Consider the following 21,292-nt stretch of genomic DNA (forward strand, 5'->3'; position numbering starts at 1 on the left):
ATTCTACAACTGAGCTGAGTTTAAAAGTAAAATCCTTTCTGTGTGTTTAAAAAAACTCAAGTGTCATCAGCCCTTAGCATGAGAACTGAACTGGGGGCACAGGAGCGGGGTCTCAGAAGGAATAAGGTCTCAATCTCATGCTTGGCTCGCCACAATATAGTATGAAAAACCCAAGACACCACCATGCTGTTTAACGCTTTCTTACACTGACTGATCCCACTCTGGAGGCGTGAGCAGGACAAGGGGCTCGAGGGTATGCTGGCCGTCCCAGGAGACACTGCTGGGGCCCACAGAGGGAAGGATGCAGGGGCGAAGGCATCAGGGCTGGCGTGGAGCTGGGGTGCACCCTCTGGGCCCCGACTCAGTGCCCTGGCCCGGACGTGGCCTTCTGGGTCTCTCTCAGTTCACTCTGATGACCTTTTCCAAGGACTGCAGAAGCCTCTGCCTTTTAGGGACTGGGAGGCTGACTGGGGTAGGAAGAAACGGAAGAGTAAGGAATCAAAGCCTAGGCAAAAATGGCCAACACCAGGGACTTCCCTGGCAGTCCAGTGGTTAAGACTTTCCAATGCGGGGTGGATGCAGGTTCGATCCCTGGTCAGGGAACTAAGACCCCACATGCTTTGGGGCCAAAACACCAAAACGTAAGACAGAAGCAATATTGTAACAAATTCAATAAAGACTTTAAAAGTCACCCACATTAAAAAAAAAAAAAATCTTAAAGAAAATGGCCAACACAAGATCCCAAAACATGAGGGAGCTCTGCACAGGGGTGAGAAAATACACGTGTCAAACCTCCTTCTGGCTTCCAAAAGCAGGCAGCTTGGGACACAAATATTAAACCCATCTTTGGGGTTATAAATGCTGAGGTTTTGGGGTAGGAATAGAAGCTGTTTCTATAAGCTCAGAGCCTTGGTGGATGTGTGTTATCTCTGCTGTTGCAGAGTCTATAGCTCTGAGGTCCAGCATCGAGACGGAGAAGCAGGGCACACTTAAAATGGCCACATCCCTGCTTGGGGGCAACTGGTTTAGGGGCAAGCGCGCTACAGTTTGCGAAAGAAGCTGAGAGCACTGCTAGGGGGAACCGGGCGGTTACTTTCAGCGCCCCCCACCCCAGGCTGGCCTCCAAAGCTACCGGGCTCAGGGCGCCCACTTTTGGAGAGTTCGTGTCCTCTGCCTTCCCTTTCTGGCAGTGGCAGTGGAGAGCGGGCCTGGGGCATTCACCCCCGTGGCCTCCTGTGGCCTGCTCGCTGTGGGTTGGCATTGGTCCTTACCAGCACCAGCAGCACAGCACACCCAGGGCGCCACTGCAGCGAGAGGACCCTCTTGGGGCTGGTGCAAGCCCCTCCTCCTGCAAGCTAGGGTGCTCTGGTTCTTGGGACCCCAACCAGAACGCTGCACACCCCCCCTGGGTCAGACTGTCGACCAGCCTGTGAACTTAGGAGCCACTTGTGCTCCAGGAGAGCAGGGACCTCAGCAACAAAGGCAGGCGCGTGCAACTGTTTTTACAAAAAACCCCTCCCCAGATGGTTATTTAGAGGCTTTTCTTACGACCGGCGCAATCTCTAGTCCTTCAGAAAAATCTAGAATTTAATTCCACTTAGGGGTGTTCACTGTGTGCTGTAAACTGTCTGCCAGCCAAGCCTCACCAGGCAAACAGCTGAAGAAAACAGCCTGTCCCAAGGAGCGAACCATCAGAGAAACAGTCGTGGAGACCCAGGCGTGATTTCATCAGCTTCTGGAGAGCCCGCTTTCCCTTCTTTGTGTGGGACGTGCGGGCAGTCGGTAGCAGGCGATCCTGCAAGTCCTTGCGTTGCTTCCTATGCAGCTTCAAAGGAGAAGGGAGTGAGGTAGGCTTAAAAGAAACAAGAAAAGCTTGTGCGACAGCACATTTGAGATAAATGTCCTCAAGCAAATATCTGGGGGCAGCCTGTACTTTCAAGGTTTGGGTGACGGCCTCTCACTGAAGCAGGAACATCAACAGAATACATCCAGTACGTGACTTAGCCTAACAAACAGCCGTGCAGCGACTACCGATATTCCGAGGGAGCAGAGGGCAGCCCCCCAAATCTGGGAGCTCAGGGGATGCTCCCAGCCGGGCTGTGTGTGGTCATTCACAGGGTCTCACAGGTTATCAGCTTCAGAAGAGGCCACCTGGAGACGGCGATAGAGAAAAAGCATCACCACACCTCGCAAGATGCACCGCTTCTAGCCAAAGGGGCAACGGCTGGCCCAGTTTTCAAGTGTGGCTTCTTTCCCAGTCTGGTCTAGCCTCTGCAGGTGAGCGTGAGTCTCTGCAGGTGCAGAGGCCAGGTCACAGAACTGCACCCGAATCAGACCTGCTCCCCAAGGTCCTTCCCAATTCCCACACCGCGGCCCCAGCCTCGGTCCGTCCTCAGACTCGTCCTGAGATGCGCTGCTGGGCTCATTCCCCATCACCGTGATGAGTCCTGAACCTGCTGGTTCCAGCTCAGGTGGCTCGTGGTGGTCCTCCCCTGAGGACACGTGCAATGCCATCTCCAAACATCACGCTCAGGCAGTGCGCGGCCCGACCACGGAGATCCAGACGAGGAGGAGTAGGGTAGGAAGCTCCCTCCAGTGACCGCTTTCTCAAGGTCACACAGAGCATCCAGTTCTTGCCGAGCTTTCGATGTGGAGGGGAAAGGCCAGAAGCCCCGGGTGGAGCCACTGATGCTGTTCTCCACGTCCTCCTGACAAAGATTCTCTTTGACCAAACCCTGCTCAGGCTCCCCTGAACTTTCCAGCCAAGTCCTCTTCCGTGTTCCTCTCTGCTTTGTCCAGTTTTAGCATGAATCCTCCTAAGTCAACTTGGCCAGAAGCCCCCACCCTCAGTATCTGATCACCTTCTACACCCGATCAGGTTCCTCAGTCACCCGATCCTCCGACCCAGGATGTCTGACCTCACTGGCCTGCCTTCAGCAAGCTTCCTGTTACACTGGTTTAGCCAGAAGCCCCCTAACCCCGATGTTTCCTCTCTATAATTTTCCACCCACTAAGCCCCACCTGCCCCTTCTGCTGTAAACCCCACTTGTCCACACTGAGTTAGTTGAGTTGAGCCAGTTCTACACGGAGGCCTCTTCCCCTATTGCAACAGCTCCTGAATAAAATGTTTTCACCACGTCAACTCTGTCCAGCTCTGGCTTTTCTCAACTCTCCTTCTACGGGACAGAGGCCTGAGGTGTCCTGAGGCTTACAAGGGATTTCACAAAATAATGCAGCTAAAATACATTTAAAAAAAGAATGATTAACAACCACTTAAGTGTTATTAACAGAATAAAATAGGACTCTGGGTTTTACCCTTGAGTTTACTGGGGAAGCCACAGGAAGGATCATAGAGTTTGTCAGGGGCTTCCCTGATGGCTCAGATGGTGAGGGATCTGCCTGCAATGCAGAGTCGGGTTCAACCCCTGGGGCAGGGAAGATCCTCCGGAGGAGGGAATGGCTAATCAGAAGCAGGCGATTGTCGTCGCCTCCCTCATGGTGTTCGAGCAGGACTCCTGTGCCAACCTGTGGCGGGTGGTGCTTGCAGGGACCTTAGAAACAATCTAATCCGGTTCCCTCGTTTTCAGGCTGAGCGGCGGACGTCGGAGGGGCTGTGGCACACTCACGGGTGGAGGTGTCGGAAGTCCCCACCCCAGCGACCAGCCTGACGGGCCGGCCTGTGGGTCACCCACTGACCGTGCTCAGCGGGAAACCCGCCTCGGCCGCCAGCCTCGCCCTGCGGCCGCAGTCCCCGGCGGGGGCCGTGCACTTGGGGGTGGACGTGAGGCAGGGCGCGTCCGCGGGCCTCGGGCGGCCCTCGGGCAGCGGCCTCTGGGTACCAGCCGCGACGGGGCGACGCGGGGACTCCCGCTGCCCCCGGAGCCCCGAGCCGCCCCGGGCCCGGCCGCTGGGCTGTAAGCTTCCTCCGGGGCCTAGGATGGGGCTGATGTCGGCCACGCTGAGGGGAAAGCGCTCGGAGCTGCCCGACCCCAGCCCCTTCCCGGAGAGGGACGTCGGCTCCCCGGGGGAGGGGAGCGCCCCTTCGGCGGTGGCGGTGGCGCTGAAGTACAGCGTGGAGCCGGCCTGCCCGCCCCCGCCCCCCGGGCGCCCCCCTGCACCCCTCACCCCCGGGGCGGCCCCAGCTCCCTCCTCTGAGCCGCCCTCCCGCAGCTGACGGCTTGCAGCTGACGGCTGCTGGGCTGGAGCTCGGTCAGGACTCTCGCTGGCAAAAGACAGGTAACTGGAGGTCTCGTCAGCCTCTGCTTTGGGCACCACTGGAAACTCAGAGCCTTCCTCTGAGGTTAGAGGGTCCTGGGGTGATGAAGGGGGCTCCCGCTGCGGGGGTGGGGGCGTCCTCCAGCCGCTGCGGTGTTGGCTCAACCCCCACTCAGGGGAGCAAAAGCGGGCCAGGCCATCTTCTCCAAAGACTGCATTGATCTTTGACACGTTCCCCGTCTTCAGAGCGAGCTTCACCAGCAGCCAGTGGTGGTGGCTGAGGAAAGAGGCCTCTCCCACCGTCTGGCTTTCCAGCCCAGCCTCTGGGGGCGCCCACTGTGGGCTGGGGGGCTTTCCCAGGCTTGGGAGCTCATTGCTTTCCTCTGGGCAGGACCCCACGCTGTCTGGTCCCTCCCCTGCTGGGCCCAGGGCTTGTGGAGAAGAGTCTTCTTCTGCTTTATCACCCTCTGTGGGGCCCCGCCAGATGTCTGTGGATTTCGGATGCAGCAGGCTGTAGTAAAGGACCAGAGAGACACTGCCTGCAAAACAAGGGAGGAGGAAAAAGCGCAAGGTTACGTTCTCTGAAGTCCCGCATCCTCCCTGTGGTTTGCAGAATTCCGGGTTCTCCAGTTTTGAGTAGAGTAATATCATCTGGGATCCAAAACAGGACTCTTGTTGGAGCATCAGAAGGGGTATTTGGGGGAATTTAGGGCTTCCCAGGTCGTGCTGCAGTAAAGGATCCGCCTGCCAGTGCAGGAGACGCAAGAGATGCAGCTGTGATCCCTGGGTTGGTAAGATCCCCTGGAGAAGGAAACGGCAACCCACTCCAGTATTCTTGTCTGGAGAAATCCATGGACAGAGGAGCCTTATGGACTACAGTCCACGGGGTCGCAAAAGAGTCAGACACATCTGAGTGACTGAGTGTGCATCCATACACACACATACACACATACACGGTTCCAATAAGCTGCAAATGTTTCTACTGTTAAAAAATGTAAGAACAGAGTTTAAATCTTAGAGATTTTATGACTTCTTTCTTGAAGGAGGCTCCAACCGAGTCCTTTAGATGTATGCGAGCATGTGTGTGAGACAGAGAGAGAGGTTTGATAGAAAAGGTAATTTCACTTTCAGAAAACCGGGTCAAATACCCAGAACACAACCAGCCACACACTGATTGATGGATTCCAAAGTGAAGGCAGAGAGAGATAATCATTTCAAAAACAAGACCCAAGCAGAGGTTAAACATACCCATCAAAACCCCCATATCAAGGAATTTCCACGAGCAGCAACAAAACTTCCTTTGTGCACAAACATCTGAATCACATTGTTGTCAGCTTCATTTATTTTGATCAGAAGTGTTGACTGCGGCAATAATTTATTTAGCAGAGCATTCCAGTAATCCTCCCACGTTATTTCCAGTTTCCTGTTGTACTGGAGCAAGCGCCGGGTTTCAGGGAGCTCGTAATAAACAGTGTGAAGCCTGACATGGGGGCGGGGGTTGGGGGGTGGTGTGAGCTTCGGCAGGGCCAGGAAACGCAGCAAGGATGCAGCTAGAAGGAACAGACGTCCCTTCGCCTGCTGTCAGCATCTCTGGGGGAATGGGCTCAGAACTCCTAACGGAGGGTCACCCGGTGTTGTCTCTGCAGGGGGCACGGCTCAGGCCATTTCCACCCAGTGTCTTGAGTCCTCACGGTCAGTGGACAGGAGGGATTGTCCCCCTTCTCCTATGAGGAGCCCCCCGAGACCAAGAAAGGGGAGCTGATCCCATCCGCACCGCAGTCACAGGGCTGTGTGTGTTCAGTGAAGACAGACTTTCCTCAAAAGCCTGCTGTTTAACTGGTTTCTTGGTGGCAGCCCCAGGCTGGCATGCAGTAGACACTCAATAAATGTTTATCCAGGCAGCTCGAGATGGAAGCTAGAGCTGCTGCTTTATAGCCTGGCTCCACCTCCCCGCTGAAGACTCTAGTCCAGGGTACTGGACAGTCGGGGTTCGCTGCCCCCGGAAGCTGGGGGGAAGGGCCAGCCAGCCTGGCTCTGCCTGAGCCCCACCCCAGCCTCACCAACAGGCCACCTCTGGGGCGGCCCCTGCTTGGCTTGCGGCTCTGAGCACGACCGAGCGAAGGAGACAAAGGCCGATCCAGGCCCTCACGCCCGGGGGCGTGGCCTGGCCACCCTCCTCGCAGGGCCTGGCCCTGGTCTCCATCCAGCCGCTTCCGAGCCCCAATTCCTACCCCTGGAGTGAGCTGACCACAAAGAAGCAAGTTGTGGGAGGTGGGTAGGGGACGGAGGGGGGCAGCGGAAGCGACCTCAGGGCTCACCGATCAGAAATCCAGACAAGACGCCTGCAATGGCCCCCAGGCTGGTCCACGAGGCCCCCTGGAGAAAGTCCGTCGCCAGCAACACGAGGATGATATTTTCGAGCAGCATCACCTGTGAGAACAGGAGAGTCAGCATGCCCGGGCAGTGCACACAGCCTGGGCACGCTCCCGCCTCGTGATCTCCTGCAGCCCCTTCAGGGCTGGGGGCTCCCACTGCTGACTGGGCCCCCCTAGCAGCAGGTCAGGGCTGAGCGAGCCTCTCCCGCCAAGGGGGCCCTCCTGTTCCCACTGCAGCTCGCCAAGTGTCTGCAGAGGCAGAAACGCACAGGAAGCTGAACGGCACAGCTCACAAGGCCGCAGGGGTCCCTTTGGTGAGTGGGGGTGGGGGGGCTGACCGGAAATTCTTTGTTGCTTTATCTGTTGCATAGTCTCATGTTAATTGCATACATGTTAGTTTTATCATGCGATAATCAAAAGTACCTGCAGAGCTCACAGTGACACTGGATCCCAGTGAGTCACAAACATTGATAACAATTTCAGAATTTTTTTTTTCCCCCCAAATATTTGCCCGAGACACCCATCTCCTCCCGTCCCTGGGGACCGGAGCTCATGGTTCTTGGTCTTTTGGGCCTGGACTGAATAATCACCAGCTTCCTGGTTCTCCAGCTTGTGGAGGGTGACTGTGGGACTTGGTGGCGCTGTAATTGCATGAGAAAATCCCTGTAACACATTTCTTATGTATCTAGACACATCTCACTGGTTCTGTTTCTAGTGGTTGCATTTGTCAGGGCCCTCCAGAGAAACGGAACCAACAGGATGTGAATGCAACCACTTTCCACTGACAAAGATGCTCTTCTGGACCAAACTTGACTCAGACGGGCTCTCTGAGCACTCTTCTTGGCCTATAACAACTGCAGACCTGAAGCCGAAATGACTGTTTGAAACCAACACTAACGTACTTTCTAATAGCTCAAGCCTGCATCCCTAGCGTGGTGACCCAGCCCCAAAGAAGTTCCTCCCGAGAAAACTCGGTGCTGCCTGGAGAACTTACTGTTTGTTCTGGAAAAAACCTGGTCATAATGCAAAAGTGGCCCAGACCCCCCCACGCAGGGGAGCTACTTTAGAAAGCCTGCAATTACACAGATTCTCTCTGTTCCTCTGAAATGTCAGTCTTTTACAGCCCAGAGCCGTCTTCTCCAGGACCTGGGAACCAGCCCTCGGAAACACAGACATCCCAGGAGACGGCTCTCCCAGCTCTGTGTGTCAGTTGCTCAGGCATGTCCAACTCTTTGTGACCCCATGGATTATGGCCCGTCAGGCTCCTCTGTCCTTGGGATTTTCCAGGCAAAAATACTGGAGTGGGGTGCCAGTTTCTTCTCCAGGGGAGCTTCCCAACCCAAGGATTGAACCCGGTTCTCCCACACTGCAGGCAAATTCTTTACCATCTGAGTCACCAGGGAAACCCAGCTCTAAAGTGTGTTCACACTGCCTCCCGTCATGAATACGTGAGAAGTGTGTGAACGATGGTGTGCAGATGGTGTGCAGTCACTCCCCGACTTTGGTGGAGACCACACTGTTCCCTGCCCCCTGTTCCCCCTTTAAAACGTGCAGTCGCCTCCGCATAAATGGAGGTGAGGGGTCAGTCCATGCGGGACCCCTCTCCTTGCTGCAGTTGACTTAGCAGCATTTGCGTCCCTCGCCTTTCCTCCGTGTCTGGATCTGTTATCTCAGCACCATCCACACGCGCTCTCCCTTGGGCACCCCCCGGCTTCCACAGCCTACACTGTGATTCTGCAGCTTCTCCCCAGTTGACGCTTCAGCAGTGTCTAACCTCTGCCTCTCCTGCTTGATTGCTCTGAGCTCAGTGGTCCAGCGCCTAAGACGGCTGGAAGGAAGGAAGCATTTCCCCCCTTCCTTGTGTGTGCGCATGTGCGCTCAATCACTTCAGCCATGGCTCTGGGCAGCCCCTGCACTGGGGCCCGCCAGGCCCTCGGTCCACGGCATTCTCCTGATGAGAACACTGGAGTGCGTTGCCATGCCCCGCTCCAGGGGATCTTTGGGACCCAGGGGTTGAATCCGAGTCTCTTGCTTCTCCTGCGTGGCAGGCAGATTCTTTACCCGCGAGCCACCTGGGAAGGCCCCCTTCCCGTAAAACTCCCGGGACACGAGCTGCTGATAAGGGTGTGAACATGACAAAAGCAAGCAGAAGCAGCAAATGTGAAACGCCTCCTCATCTAGTTCTGCTTCTCAGGGCGCCTCTGGACATCAGCACGTGAGCGCCCACAAACGGACAATGAAATTCACCCTCTTTTACTTGCAGTGTGTGTGGGCTGGGCTGGACCACACACCCAGCCCTCAGCCCACACGGTGTGAGGGGCCTGGAAACTCCCAGTTTCCAGTATCGTGGGTCCTCTGTGGGCCTGTGGCCTCGGGGGTCAGCGAGCTCTACGGGGCTCTCCTAAACCCAGAGGTGACCACGCCGTCACCTGCCCTGGACCGGACCTGCCTCCCCAGCTTTTCCCTTCACTCTGGTCTCCAACCTGAAGCACGGGCACCTCTGAAAGTCTCAACTTCTATTTTCGGTAAAGGCCACTCTTGGTTGCTTATTTCAGCCCAAGTTTATTATTTTATTTACTCTTCACAGGGACCCGGAAAAGTAGGTGGGTATTAACATTATTCTCTCAGCGACACCAAGAGGTGAGTTTCTGATGCGCTGATGAAAAAATAGGTCCAGAGAGTCTAAATTCTCAGTCACAGTTGGTAACAGTTAATGACAGAGCCAGGGTCCCCATGGAAGCCCTCTGGTTCCACAGCCTCAGCTCTGAAGCCTGTGGCTGATCCAGGCTCTCCTTTGCCTCCTGTGATACAGCTCAACTTCCTGCCTCTCGTCAAAAGTGTCCCTGGTCATCCGAGCAGGAAGTGATAATCCTATGCGATTCAGACACTGCTTTCTCTGCTGGCCTTGGTCCACTTTCTGCCTCTTTATTATTACTTGGGTACAAGCTTATTTCCTCTAATGCACTAGAAGCTGCCTACAGATGAGCATTATGTCACCTTTGTGCTTTTCACGCTAACTATGACCACAGCTGTAACTCAGCAATTGAGCCGATTGACAAGGATGTCACGCATATGACAAATAATAGAACTGTGGTTATCTTTATCAGATGGGCTGATGTAGAGAGTTGCTGAAAAGCATCACCAAATACACCACAATCCTCGCTCTGGTAACTACGTGGAAACAGACATCCGGTTGCTCCTTTCAGAGGTCATCAGCCCTGCTCAAGACTATAATTCCTTTCATAGTTTCTCCTGAAATCAAGCTATTGCTTCACAATAGATATGCGTGCACAGTTGTACACATGCACACACACACGCATGCACGCCCACATTCCACGCATACAGTAGAGTTAGGATCACTTGCCGTGTAGAACGTGGCCATCCTGTTTCTGGAGGGGCCGTCCCAGAGGTTGAGGTAGCAGAGGATGAACACGGCACCCACGAGCAGGTTGAAGAGCCTCCAGCGGCAGGTGCTGTCCACGATGTCACTCTGCTGAGCCACGAGCCAGAAGGTCATCACCAGCCAGTGGGCACCTGGAGAGAGCAGCCCCAGGAGTCAGGGCCCAGCGAGGGGGCAGGGCTTCGGGAAGCAGGAGGGCTGGGGCAGGGACTCGGAATCCGGGGCCGTAACCCTCCTCTGTTCTGACTGCGTGTGACTTGGCATCCAAGGAGACGGACGAAGACCCAGGAGAGATCCGAGGGACACAAAACGTTTAATGTCACGTGAGCCTTTGTGCATTCCTCTCTCCCTGGACACTCAGGGACACTCAGGGTCTCCTCCACATTCCTGAACCTGGGCTGGCTGAGACCATTTGGCCGGGCAAAATTCAGCCGGAGTCGTGCTCATCCAGGTCTGGGCCCGATTTAAGAGGACTGGCCGCTCCCACCCCCTTGCTCTTGGAATTCTCAGCTGCCTCGTCTGAAGCCAGCTGCCTCACCTGCATGGACAGGGTGGAGGGGCCCCGGGTGCAGGATGTCTGAACAGCCAGCCCAGGGAAGCCCCTAGGTGGGTCCAGATACCTGTGAGCCTACAGGGATGGTGTGAGGACCCTGCAGGCAGGAACCCCCAGCAAACCCCGGTTGGCCCTCAGAGGCCTGGTCGTTGCTCACCAATGGTTCTTTTCAGGCATTAAGCTCTGGGGTTGCTTGTCGTGCAGCCGTAGACGGTTGGGACAGCATCTCAGCTTACCTGTGACTACCAGCACCCAGACACCGTAAGCCCGGAAGAAGAGAGCCAGGCTGAGGACGCGAGCCCCGACCATGCCCATCCTCCAGAGCTGCTGGCAGCCGAGGGCCGTCCAGGGTGCAGAGGGGTGGTCCAGCTTCATGGAGCCCAGGGATCGGGCGTAGCACACCAGGGCCCAGGACAGCGTGGTCCAGGAGCACAGGGCACTCACTCCTGGAAGGCAAGCGGGACCCCATGACTGCTAACCGACAGAACCTGCCTTCACAGAGGGCATCGCCACCTCTATGCAAACATGCAGGCCTGTCTCCATGCAGAAGAAACGAGGACTTGGGTACTCCTCCCTGCCAAGGCAGGCTGGGCTCTCCGTGGGTTCACACTTAAGGAAAAAGGCTCAAGGGCTTCCCTGGTGGCTCAGGGGTAAAGAAGCCATCTGCCAATGCAGGAGGCATAGGTTTGATCCCTGGTCTGGGAAGAAGATCCCATGTGCTAGGGAGCAACTCAGCCCGAGCACCACGACTACTGAGCCTGTGCTCTGGAGCCCGGGAGGCGCACCTACCGAGCCCACCTGCCACGACTACTGAAGCCCCTTCACCTGGACCCTGTGCCCAGCAACAGGGGAAGCCACTGCAACGAGAAGCCCGCACCCCACAACTAGAGGGTAGCCCCCACTCAAAGCAACCAGAGAAAGGCCCGCACAGCAAAACGAACACCCGGGGCAGTCAATAAATAAATAAATAAAATTTATTAAAAAAAAAAAAAAAAGGCAGCCCAGCCACTGCCCCTCGGGCACCTCTGGTTTATGACGAAGCAGCTCTTAACGGCTCTGAACGTGGTATTTCATGTCAGTTGTACTTTGCAGTTCAACCCATACGCGTGCATGTATGTTGTGTCCAACTCTGCAACCCCTGGTGAGCCATAGCTCGAAAGGCTCCTCTGTCCGTGGGGTTCTCCAGGCAAGAATACTGGAGTGTGTGGCCATGTCCTCCTCCAGGGGAATCTTCCCAACTCAGGGATCAAACTCACATCTCTTCTATCTCCTGCACTGGCAGGTGGATTCTTTACCACTTGTGCCACTAGGGAAACCCTCAGTCCATACAAAGGACCAGATAAGACCAGAACAGCAGGGGGTGCCAGGCCCGGAGGAGACACCCTGAGCCCTGGCCTGAGTGCTAGTGCCTCTGCCGGCGCCCGAGGTGTTGATCCCACTGCTCTCAAGGGGTGAGGCTCAGGCTGCACGGAGTTAGTCCCAGGAGAAACGGAACACTGATCTCACAAGGGGCAGCGCAGGCCTCCCCAAAGTGCTTTCAGGGTCCTCTCACCACCTGCAACTTTCCTCTCACGGACCGACCCCCACGAAGGAAGTCCACCCCCTGGGAACTCACCGCCCCAAACAAAAGCCAGTTTTAACCATCACCTTGGGCATCGTAGGTAACATCCCTGGTGGCTCAGATGGTAAAAATCTGCCAGCAATACAGGAGACCTGAATTCGATCCCTGGTTTGGGAAGATCCCCTGGAGGAGAAAATGGTGACCCACTCCAGTGTTCTTGCCTGGAGAATCCCATGGACTGAGGAGCCTGGAGGGCTAAAGTCCATGGGGTCGCAAAGAGTCGGACACGACTGAGTGACTCACACTTTCACTTTTGTGCACTGTAGTGAGCTTGGGCTGCCCTAACTCTGCCTAACAGAGGACATCTTAGGTTGCCAGGGTTTGCTAAACAAGGCGTTAGCTTCTGTCCCCCATGAGAAGTCAGGCAGTCTGCGGTCGGGGGTAGAAGTCACTCACCTGGCACGGGAGCAGTGAAGTCAGAGGTGAGGAAAATGTATGTTTGGACCAGCAGGTGGGGCCCGACTTGAAGCAGGGCTTCGAGGAGGCGCAGGGCTGCCAGGTCCGCCTCCCACAGCAGCAGCGGGGCCTGGGGGGCGGCTTGCCCTTCCCTCCAGAGGCTGGCGGACACAGCGTCCCAATGCCTGGGACAGAGGAGGGCCAGGACTCAGAACCGCACTGCAAGGGCTCAGTCGGACCCCTCTCCTGGCGTACCACCTAGAGACCGAGAGCCTTCTAGGGCCTAGCAAGCCACGTCCACACCCCAGGTCCCTAAGCCCTGACTCTAGGCTGTGGGTGGCGCTCCTGTTCCCAGTGCGGGGACCCTGACCAGCGGACCTCACTCTGCCCACACGTGGAAGGGCCACTGGGTTGGGAGCTGGGAGCAGACAGGTTTGCTGGGGGCTCTCTCTGAGCCCTGCGAATCCTGAGCTTAGCCTGAGCCCCGTCTCCGACCCTGGGGCCACCGGTGTCAGTCGCTCTGTGTGACCCCCTGGATTGTAGCCTGCCAGGCTCCTCTGTCCATGGGATTCCCCAGGCAAGAATATGGGAGTGGGTTGCCATGCCCTTCTCCAGAGCCTCTTGTGATGGGAATTAATGCAGTCCCGTTGAATGGCAGGGAGGGCAGGGGACTACTAGGGGGTCTGCAAGACCAGGCTGGCCCGGGCACAGGGATACACTGGCTCCTCCAGTGGGGGCCACCTGCCTCACGTCCAGGAAAAGGAGTCAACACAAGAGAAAAAAAAAAAAGTCAGTAAATATTCCTGTTTCATTCTGCTTCTGATAAACCCATCCTCGAAACCTTTCCTGATGCTTTAGTCTCATGCAAGCCCACAGGAGGTGCCATGGACCACCGTCCATGCCACCTGGACGGTTATGCATGTATAGAAATGCCACTGCAGGCTCTGAGGACTTCAGGTTTTCACAGCAATTTCCCCCTCACCCTCCCAGGGGCAGGAACAAGGTAATCCCTACACCTGCCTGCAGCGGGGGCAGGCGTGCCTGCCAAGTCCACGGGCGATCGCAAACTTCAGTCCTATCCAAGTTAAGAAAAACTGGAAATCATTTAAATTTACTGATTCCTGAACCAGAGCTGGGTGTGCCTTTCAAGTTACCCCAAACGCCCTCTCCCTCTGATCTCTGGCCAGCGTTTCTTCAGCCAGAACAGGAGGGGGTCCTCTTTGAAATGTTCTTAATCAGGGTACCGAGAGCCCAGGAAAGGGGCTCAGGAGAAAACAGCTTTCCTTTTTCATGACTTGGATCCCGGAGTGAAGTGATTTCTCACTGAGTCTTTGAAGCTGTGATCTCTGACCCAAACAGAATGTTAAGAAAAAGCAGATGAAGACAAACCTGTAGCTGCCCTTTGGGTCCTGAATCCTCAGTTCTGGGGACACCCCAGCCCCCTTCCTGCCCTCCCAGCTGCCCCCGTTCATTCAGCAGGCATCTCTATGGGCTGCCCCCACCTGCTGGAGACGGCAGAGGCCACCAGAGAAACTGAAGATGCTCTCTAGAAGCCCGAGATTCAGTTATGGAAAGAATGCCACACACGCTCGAGTTTTAAGCAGGAAGAAAGATGTGCCAAAACGAGAGGGATGAGAGGGGTCCTGGGGAGAGAGGACAAGGTGGGCATAAAGGCACCCAGTGGCATGGTCGTGGTCCCTTCTCCCCGGCCCTGGCCACCCCCCTTCTAATTTCTCTCTGTTTCCAGCTACTCTAAGCACCTCATGTCTGGGGCCCAGTAGCTCAGACGGTAAAGTGTCTGCCTACAAGGTGGGAGATCCGGGTTCGATCCCTGGGTCGGGAAGATCCCCTGGAGAAGGCAATGGCACCCCACTCCAGTACTCTTGCCTGGAAAATTCCATGGACCAAGGAGCCTGGTAGGCTACAGTCCAGGGGCTCACAAAGAGTCAGACATGACTGAGCGACTTCACGTCACTTCAAGCACCTCATGTAAGTGGAATTATACATGTGCCTTACTGCATCATGTCCTCGAGACTCATCCATGTTGCAGTGTGTTACAGAATTTGCTTCTGTTTTCCATTGCATGTAGAGACCACACTTTACTTATCCTTTCATCTGTTAATAGACACTTGGGTTGCCTCATGTTTTGGCTATTGTGAATGATGCTGCTACGAACATAGGTGTACAAAGATCACTTCAGGACACTGCTTTCAACTTGTTTGGATATTTACCCAGAAGTGGACTTGCTGGATTATATGGTAATTCTGTGTTTAAGTAATTGAGGAAGTACTATACTGCTTTCCACAGCAGCTGTACTATTTTACACGGTCACCAACAGTACACAAGGGTTCTAATTTCTCCACATCCTTGCTAACATGTTATTTCCTGTTCTTGGGTTTTTTTTGTTGTTGTTGTTGTTGTTTTTTTTGTGGTGGTGGGGGATAGTAGCCATCCTAATGGGTGTGAGGTGGTATCTCATTGTGGTTTTGATTTGCATTTCCCTAATGGTTAGTGAAGTTGAACATCTTTTCATAAGCTTATTGATGGGAATGTACATTACAAACTTTTAAATGTTAAATTTATACCCATCGATATTAAGCTTGCCTTACATATCCTTAAAGCTCATCTCAACTATCTTTGTAATAATTTTTCCCTTCCACTAAACAAATATTTTTAACCGAAAACACAGGCTCAGGATGAGATGGTTTAGGTATTCTTCTATCATCTCATGCTGTGTTTACAAATGCATTTACAGGCTTAAAATTTTTTTTACTCGGTGGTAACATACGGCACCCCACTCCAGTACTCCTGCCTGGAAAATCCCGTGGACAGAGGAGCCTGGTGGGCTGCAGCCCATGGGGTCGCTAAGAGTCGGACACGACTGAAGCGATTTAGCAGTAGCAGCAGCAACATGTAGCATTAGAGTAGAAATATAAAAACAAAATGTAACTGACTTTGTTTAAACAAGTAGTTATTAATGTCAAATTCTTTGGAACAGTCAGACTTAACATTATCGGTATTTTTTGGAATTTTTAAAAAATACATGGGACTTCCCTGGCAGTCCAATGGTTAAGACTCTGCACTTCCAATGCAGGGGACACAGATTCAATCCCTGTACCTGGTGGGGGGACTAAGATCCCATGACATGTGGCTGGATAAAAGAAAAAAAGGAAAACATTTATGTATTAACTCCTTGAACTTTTTATAAGCTACTTTATGTCAGGAGGTTTTTGTTTAATTGGTTTCTCTGTAGTTAGTACAGTCTTCTGCATTGTATCAAGCCTCATGTGTGCTAGGTCATTCAGTCATGTCTGACTCCTTGTGACCCCATGGACTGTAGCCCATCAGGTTTCTCTTTTCATGGGATTCTCCAGGCACGAAATGGAGTGGGTTGCCATTTCTTCCAGGGGATCTTCCAGACCCAGTGATCAAACTGGGTCTCCTGCATTGCAGGCAGATTCTTTACCATCCAAGCCAGGATCCCATTTTAAAAAGGTAAAACCATAGTCAAAGCTATGGTTTTTCCAGTTGTCATGTATGGATGAGAGTTGGACTATCAAGAAGGCTGAGCGCAGAAGAATTGATGCTTTTGAACTGTGGTGTTGGAGAAGACTCTTGAGAGTCCCTTGGACTGCAAGGAGATCCAACCAGTCCATTCTAAAGGATATCAGTTCAGAATATTCATTGGAAGGACCTATGCTGAAGCTGAAACTCCAATATTTTGGCCCCCTGATGTGAAGAGCTGACTCATTTGAAAAGACCCTGATGCTAGGAAAGATTGAAGGCAGAAGGGAATGACAGAAGATGAGATAATTGGACAGCATCACCAACTCAAAGGACATGAGTTTGAGTAAACTCCGGGAGTTGGTGATGGACAGGGCGGCCTGGGGTGCTGCAGTCCATGGGGTTGCAGTGTTGGGCCCAACTGAGCGACTGAACTGAACTGATAGAGAATTAGCAAACAGAGTTCCTTTGGCTCCACCTAGAGGCGCTTATACTGAACTGCAGTTTGCCGAGAGGCTTCTTGACTGACCCTGATTGGGAGTCCATTACAAAATTTCGTGTGGATTTGCTTAAAGACAGTTCATTATCCAGTGTCTTCTCTGTGAAAGCCAGATATGCTGGTTTCAGGATGAGAAACAGATTTGTTTTCTACTTTAACTTTCAAAGCTTTCTTCTAAGGAAGTAGATTTCCATTTGTTCAATTTTTTTTTAAACACAGAAACACTGCAAACCACGGAGCTTCTTATGTTAACAAAACTCAGACCCAAATTTATGGTTCACCTCGAGTAACTGCATTTTGCCATTACCTTCTTTTCCAACATTCCCTTCCGCTTCCTGAGTGTTCTCATTTCTTTTCTTTCTTCTTGCCTTTTTTTTGGTCCTTTTAAATTATATATATATATTTTAGTCACCTTAACTGACTTTTAAAATAAGAAGAGATATAGATGACTATTTGTTTTTCCTAGTTTCTAATCTTTATGTATCTCTTCATTTATTTCCATTAAAAAAATGTATTTAGTATTCATGACATCATTGGAGAGACTTGGGGAAGAATAAGGGGGTCAGTGTTGGACACCAGCATGAAAGTGGACACGTGACCCTGACCCTGCCCCACTTCTGAAAAAGGTATTGGATCAGATGGGCTGGAGGGTCCCCACAGGACCCCAGAAGGCAGACTTATCTGACAATTATTCAGGAAGCTTCTCTCAAGTGACTGGCGCAGACTTTACTCTTCTTCTGAGCTATGACATGTTTGCTTACGGGAAAGCTGATTCATTTTTTTCAAGAGGTGGTCTGTCTTTGAGGTCACATGCTTGTTGGCTATAATGTACCAGGTGGTCCCCAGAAGGACTCGAGCCCTTAATGGTTTTCAGACCAAGCTGGGCTGAGAGAAGCATCTGCACGCGTGAGGAGTGCCCACGACAGGCTCCAATCCCCCCGAGCCAGAAGGAAAAGCCACCTCTGCTCTCTCCCCACTGGTCAGAATCTCATCTTTTCAGAAAAACCACAGAGCTTGAACACAATGGCCCACCATTAGGCTAAATTGGTGTGGCTGAAAATGCTTTTGGTGCCTTTAGAGATGGAGGGTTCCAGCTCAGAGAACCCCAGTGAAATTTGGCTAGCTGCATGATATCTTTATAAGAAGCACCCTCTGGGGTATTCCCAGGCAGTCTAATGGTTAGGACTCCGGGCTTTCACTGCAGAGGGCCCAGGGTTCGATCCTTGGTCAGGGAACTAAGATCCCACATGCCTGGCAGCAAGGCCAAAAACAAACCAAAAAAAGCACACTCTGCCTCCAACTTGAGATTCACTTCCTCCTCAGAGTCTGCTGAGACACCATAAAACTCACTTCAGTTCCTCTAAAGAAAGCCTTGGGCTACAGCTTGAGGGCATAAAATACCCAGCAGCAAGCCTGAGATCTGAGACTAGACAACCACTCCTTGAATGGCCTTCCCACCCTGGCGCCTTCCTGCACCCTGAGTGAAGGGGCTGCACTGGTCTGGTCTCCCACAGGCCAGCCCACTGAGCACTCACCTGTCCAGGCTGCCTTTTATGAGAAACTTTGGCCCTGGCTTGCCTGGAAAATCCCATGGATGGAGGAGCCTGGTGTGCTACAGTTCATGGGATCGCAAAGAGTCGGACACGACTGAGCGACTTCACTCACTCTTGGTCCTGGCACTCAAATGGTTTCTTCTAGCAATAAAAACTTAATACAAATGTCACCATGCAACCTACTCTGCTGCTTCAATCTGTGCTGCCCTCCTGGGGTGACGGGGTGGGGTTCACATGGGCTGCCCCGAACTGACTCACTTTCTATGGCTTTCTATGTGCAGAACGACTCTCTTATCTCAGGTGTGAAGTCACCCAGTGGGGTGAAAGGGGCTGTCTGTTCTTACCGCTTCCACACGCCGAGCTGGAGGAGGTGCAGGACCACCAGCAAGCAGCCACCTTGACGTCCATCTTCTCGGAACCAGAGATAGTTCAGGCCCTGGACCAAGAAGCCAGGCAGTAGCACCGAGAGGACCAGCCAGGCCCAGAGGAGCCGGCCTGTGGTGAAGTAGTAAACCACAGCGCAGAGGCCTGGGGCCAAAGAGGAAGGACAAGAGGATTAGTGGGAGGCTGGGGGCGAGGGGCGCCTGGGCAACACTGCATCCCCAGAGTTGGCTGGGCTGCCTGCTAGACCCAGCCCGGGAGCCGGCAGAGCCCACAAGCAGCCTAGATGGGAAAGAGGTTGAAAGGAAGGGCCAGAGCTACCCAAAGGATCAGACACCACGGTCCAAGAAGGAGACTGCTGGATTGCATAGGGCAGCGTGCACAAAACACTGGATACTTAGCATGTGGTAAGAAATGTAAAACCTTCCCTCTGGGGACAGAAGATCCTAAGACAGGGTTGGGTTTCCCAGGTGGTTCAGTGGTAAAGAATCTGCCCACAATGCAGCAGACATGGGTTTGATCCCTGAGTTGGGAAGATCCCCTGGAGGAGGACATGGCAGCCCACTCCAGTATTCTCGCCTGGGAAATCCCACAGACAGAGGGGCCTGGTGGGCTACAGTCCCTCGGGTGGAAGAAGGGTTGGACATGACTTAGAGACTAAACAGCAACAAGTAGAAGACAGGGTCAGGTAGCGGAAGGAGCTTGACCAATCTAATTTGGATCTGCCCTCCCTGATGAATGACAGTAGAGGTGGGTGCCGAGGACTCACAGGAATTGTTTGATACGACTGTTGCTTGGGTTTCCCAATGTTAGAGTTTAACATGGATTTATGGGTGCATAAGGCTGTGAATTGCAGCAGCAAGAGGGTACCAGCCCCGGGTACAGACAGGAGCCCTGCAGGTCTGGACTGAGAAGCTTGGGCAGCCCCTCCTTGGTCCACAGGCTCTGTGTTTTGTTGAGTCGCTAAGTCCTGTCTGACTCTTTGAGACCCCATGGACTGCAGCACACTAGTCTTCCCTGTCCTTCACTGTCTCCCAGGGGTCTGCTCAAACTCATGTCCGTTGAGTCAGTGATGCCACCCAACCATCTCATCGTCTGTCGCCCTCTTCTCCCGCCTTCAATCTTTTCCAGCATCAGGGTCTTTTTCAAGAGTGAGCTGTTCACATCACATGGCTGAAGTATTGGTGCTCCAGCTTCAGCATCAGTCCTTTCAGTGAATATTCAGGGCTGATTTCCTTTAGGATGGACTGGTTGGATCTCCTTGGTTCGGTCCCCTGCTCTAATCACCCGGCACACAGAGCAAACCAGGGTCCCCCAGGCAAAAAGCGTCTGGTGGGGTCACAGCCTCCCCAAGCTGAGGAATGCCCAAGCCCTGGCTGGGAGGGAAGGAAGAAGCTGGTCTGCGGCACCCCCTGGAGTGGGTGCTGGGACTGGGGTCCTGTCTCATAGGGGGCGCTGGCCCCGGGCGGGAGTTTAGGTGCAGATCTCAGCCTGGCGCCTCCTCTGTGCACCTTAGAAACCTCAGGGGAACTGCACGGACCGCAGTCCATAAGGGCCCCGCTAACACTAGGTTGGGGGCGGGGGTCGGGGGTGGTGGGCAACTCGCTCCAGGGGTCAAGTTCAGGGCCAGCACTCAAATGTGGTGCGAGCTGGGGAGGGGCGAGGAACCCTGGGGGTCTCGAAGCTGGAGCCCCATCAAATCCACTCCGCACCCGCCATCCGGGGGGACCCCGCGGAGGAAGAAGAGCTGCAGGGAGCGGGGCAGAGAGCGGCGGAGGCCTCGGCGCCGGCACTGAAGGAGTTACACGTTCAAACTGGAAAGGCGCGAAACCCCTCCCCGCGCTCGCTCCGCCGCGGCTGCGGGACCGCGCTCAGCACTCGGCCTCGCGGTCCACCGGCCGCCTCCGGGCAGGAGGTGAACTGTCCTCCAGAGCTCCGCCGACGTCGAGCTCGGTCCCACCCCAACCCGGCCCCAAACGGGTCCCCGCGCCGCCCGGACCCCAGGCGGGCGAGGGAGCGGGCAGGGACGAGCAGGGCGCGCCAGGCCCGCGTGCAGCGCCCCGGCCCCGCAGCACCGAGAGGCCTTCTGGAGGGAGGCGGAGGGGGCGGGTCAGAAGTTCCCAGATTCCCGGCGAGGATCGCCCGTCCGCTGGGGACGAGGGCTGGGGCTGGGGGTCGGGGAGAGGATTGTGCATCCGCAGGGGAGGGGTCTCAGGCACCCGGAGGACCGTGCGTGCAGCGGGGCGGGGGTCCATGCATCCTCAGGGGGATTTACGCCTCCCCGGAAGGGTCACGCGTTCGCGGGGATCCCCGAGGGGCTGGGCGGGGGTGCGGGGTGCCCAGGGCTAGCACTGGCGCGCAGTGCTGGGGTGCAGGCTGCCGCCGTGGCGGGGCGGGGGTGAGGGTTCCCGGGCGTTAGGGTGGGTCGGAGGGGCGAGCGTGGCCTGCCCCGCACTCACGCGCGCTCTGCTCGGCCGCCAGCAGCAGGGCAGACAGGCCCAGAACCCCCGCGTGCATCCTCCGCGCCGCCCGCCCGCCTCCTGCGCTCCCGCCCCTTCCCCTCTGGCCGACCCGGGACTGGGAGGTTTCCGGCCGGAGACCCCACTGCAGGTTGCGTTTGTGCTGGGCTCTTCGGCTCAACGTTTTTTCCCTGGTTTCTCTCGGGTTTTTTCCCGGGTAACTAGACGGGGCGGAGGGAGAAAAGAGAGGCAGCTTGAGTGGTCTGGTTGCTAAGTCAGGTAAAGCACGGATTAAGCCCGGCCTCTGGATGTGCGCAGCGGCGGACCCCCAGCACT

At 54.6% G+C, this 21,292-nt stretch overlaps 1 protein-coding gene across 1 annotated transcript; it reads right to left on the reverse strand.

Annotated features, from left to right (window-relative positions):
- Window positions 1-1,573: 1,573 nt before the first annotated feature.
- XKR5 (XK related 5) lies at window positions 1,574-21,292 on the reverse strand. The gene is made up of 7 exons (XM_069573077.1): window positions 20,957-21,292; window positions 18,461-18,644; window positions 12,561-12,745; window positions 10,780-10,989; window positions 9,955-10,124; window positions 6,534-6,645; window positions 1,574-4,754 (listed from the first exon to the last, which is right to left on the reverse strand). Exons 1-7 carry the CDS (start codon window positions 21,012-21,014, stop codon window positions 3,685-3,687), a joined length of 1,989 nt encoding a protein of 662 aa, XP_069429178.1. The 5' UTR covers window positions 21,015-21,292; the 3' UTR covers window positions 1,574-3,684.

This window comes from Ovis canadensis, chromosome 26 (genome assembly GCF_042477335.2).
Source record: "Ovis canadensis isolate MfBH-ARS-UI-01 breed Bighorn chromosome 26, ARS-UI_OviCan_v2, whole genome shotgun sequence".
Classification (NCBI taxonomy): Eukaryota; Metazoa; Chordata; class Mammalia; order Artiodactyla; family Bovidae; genus Ovis; species Ovis canadensis.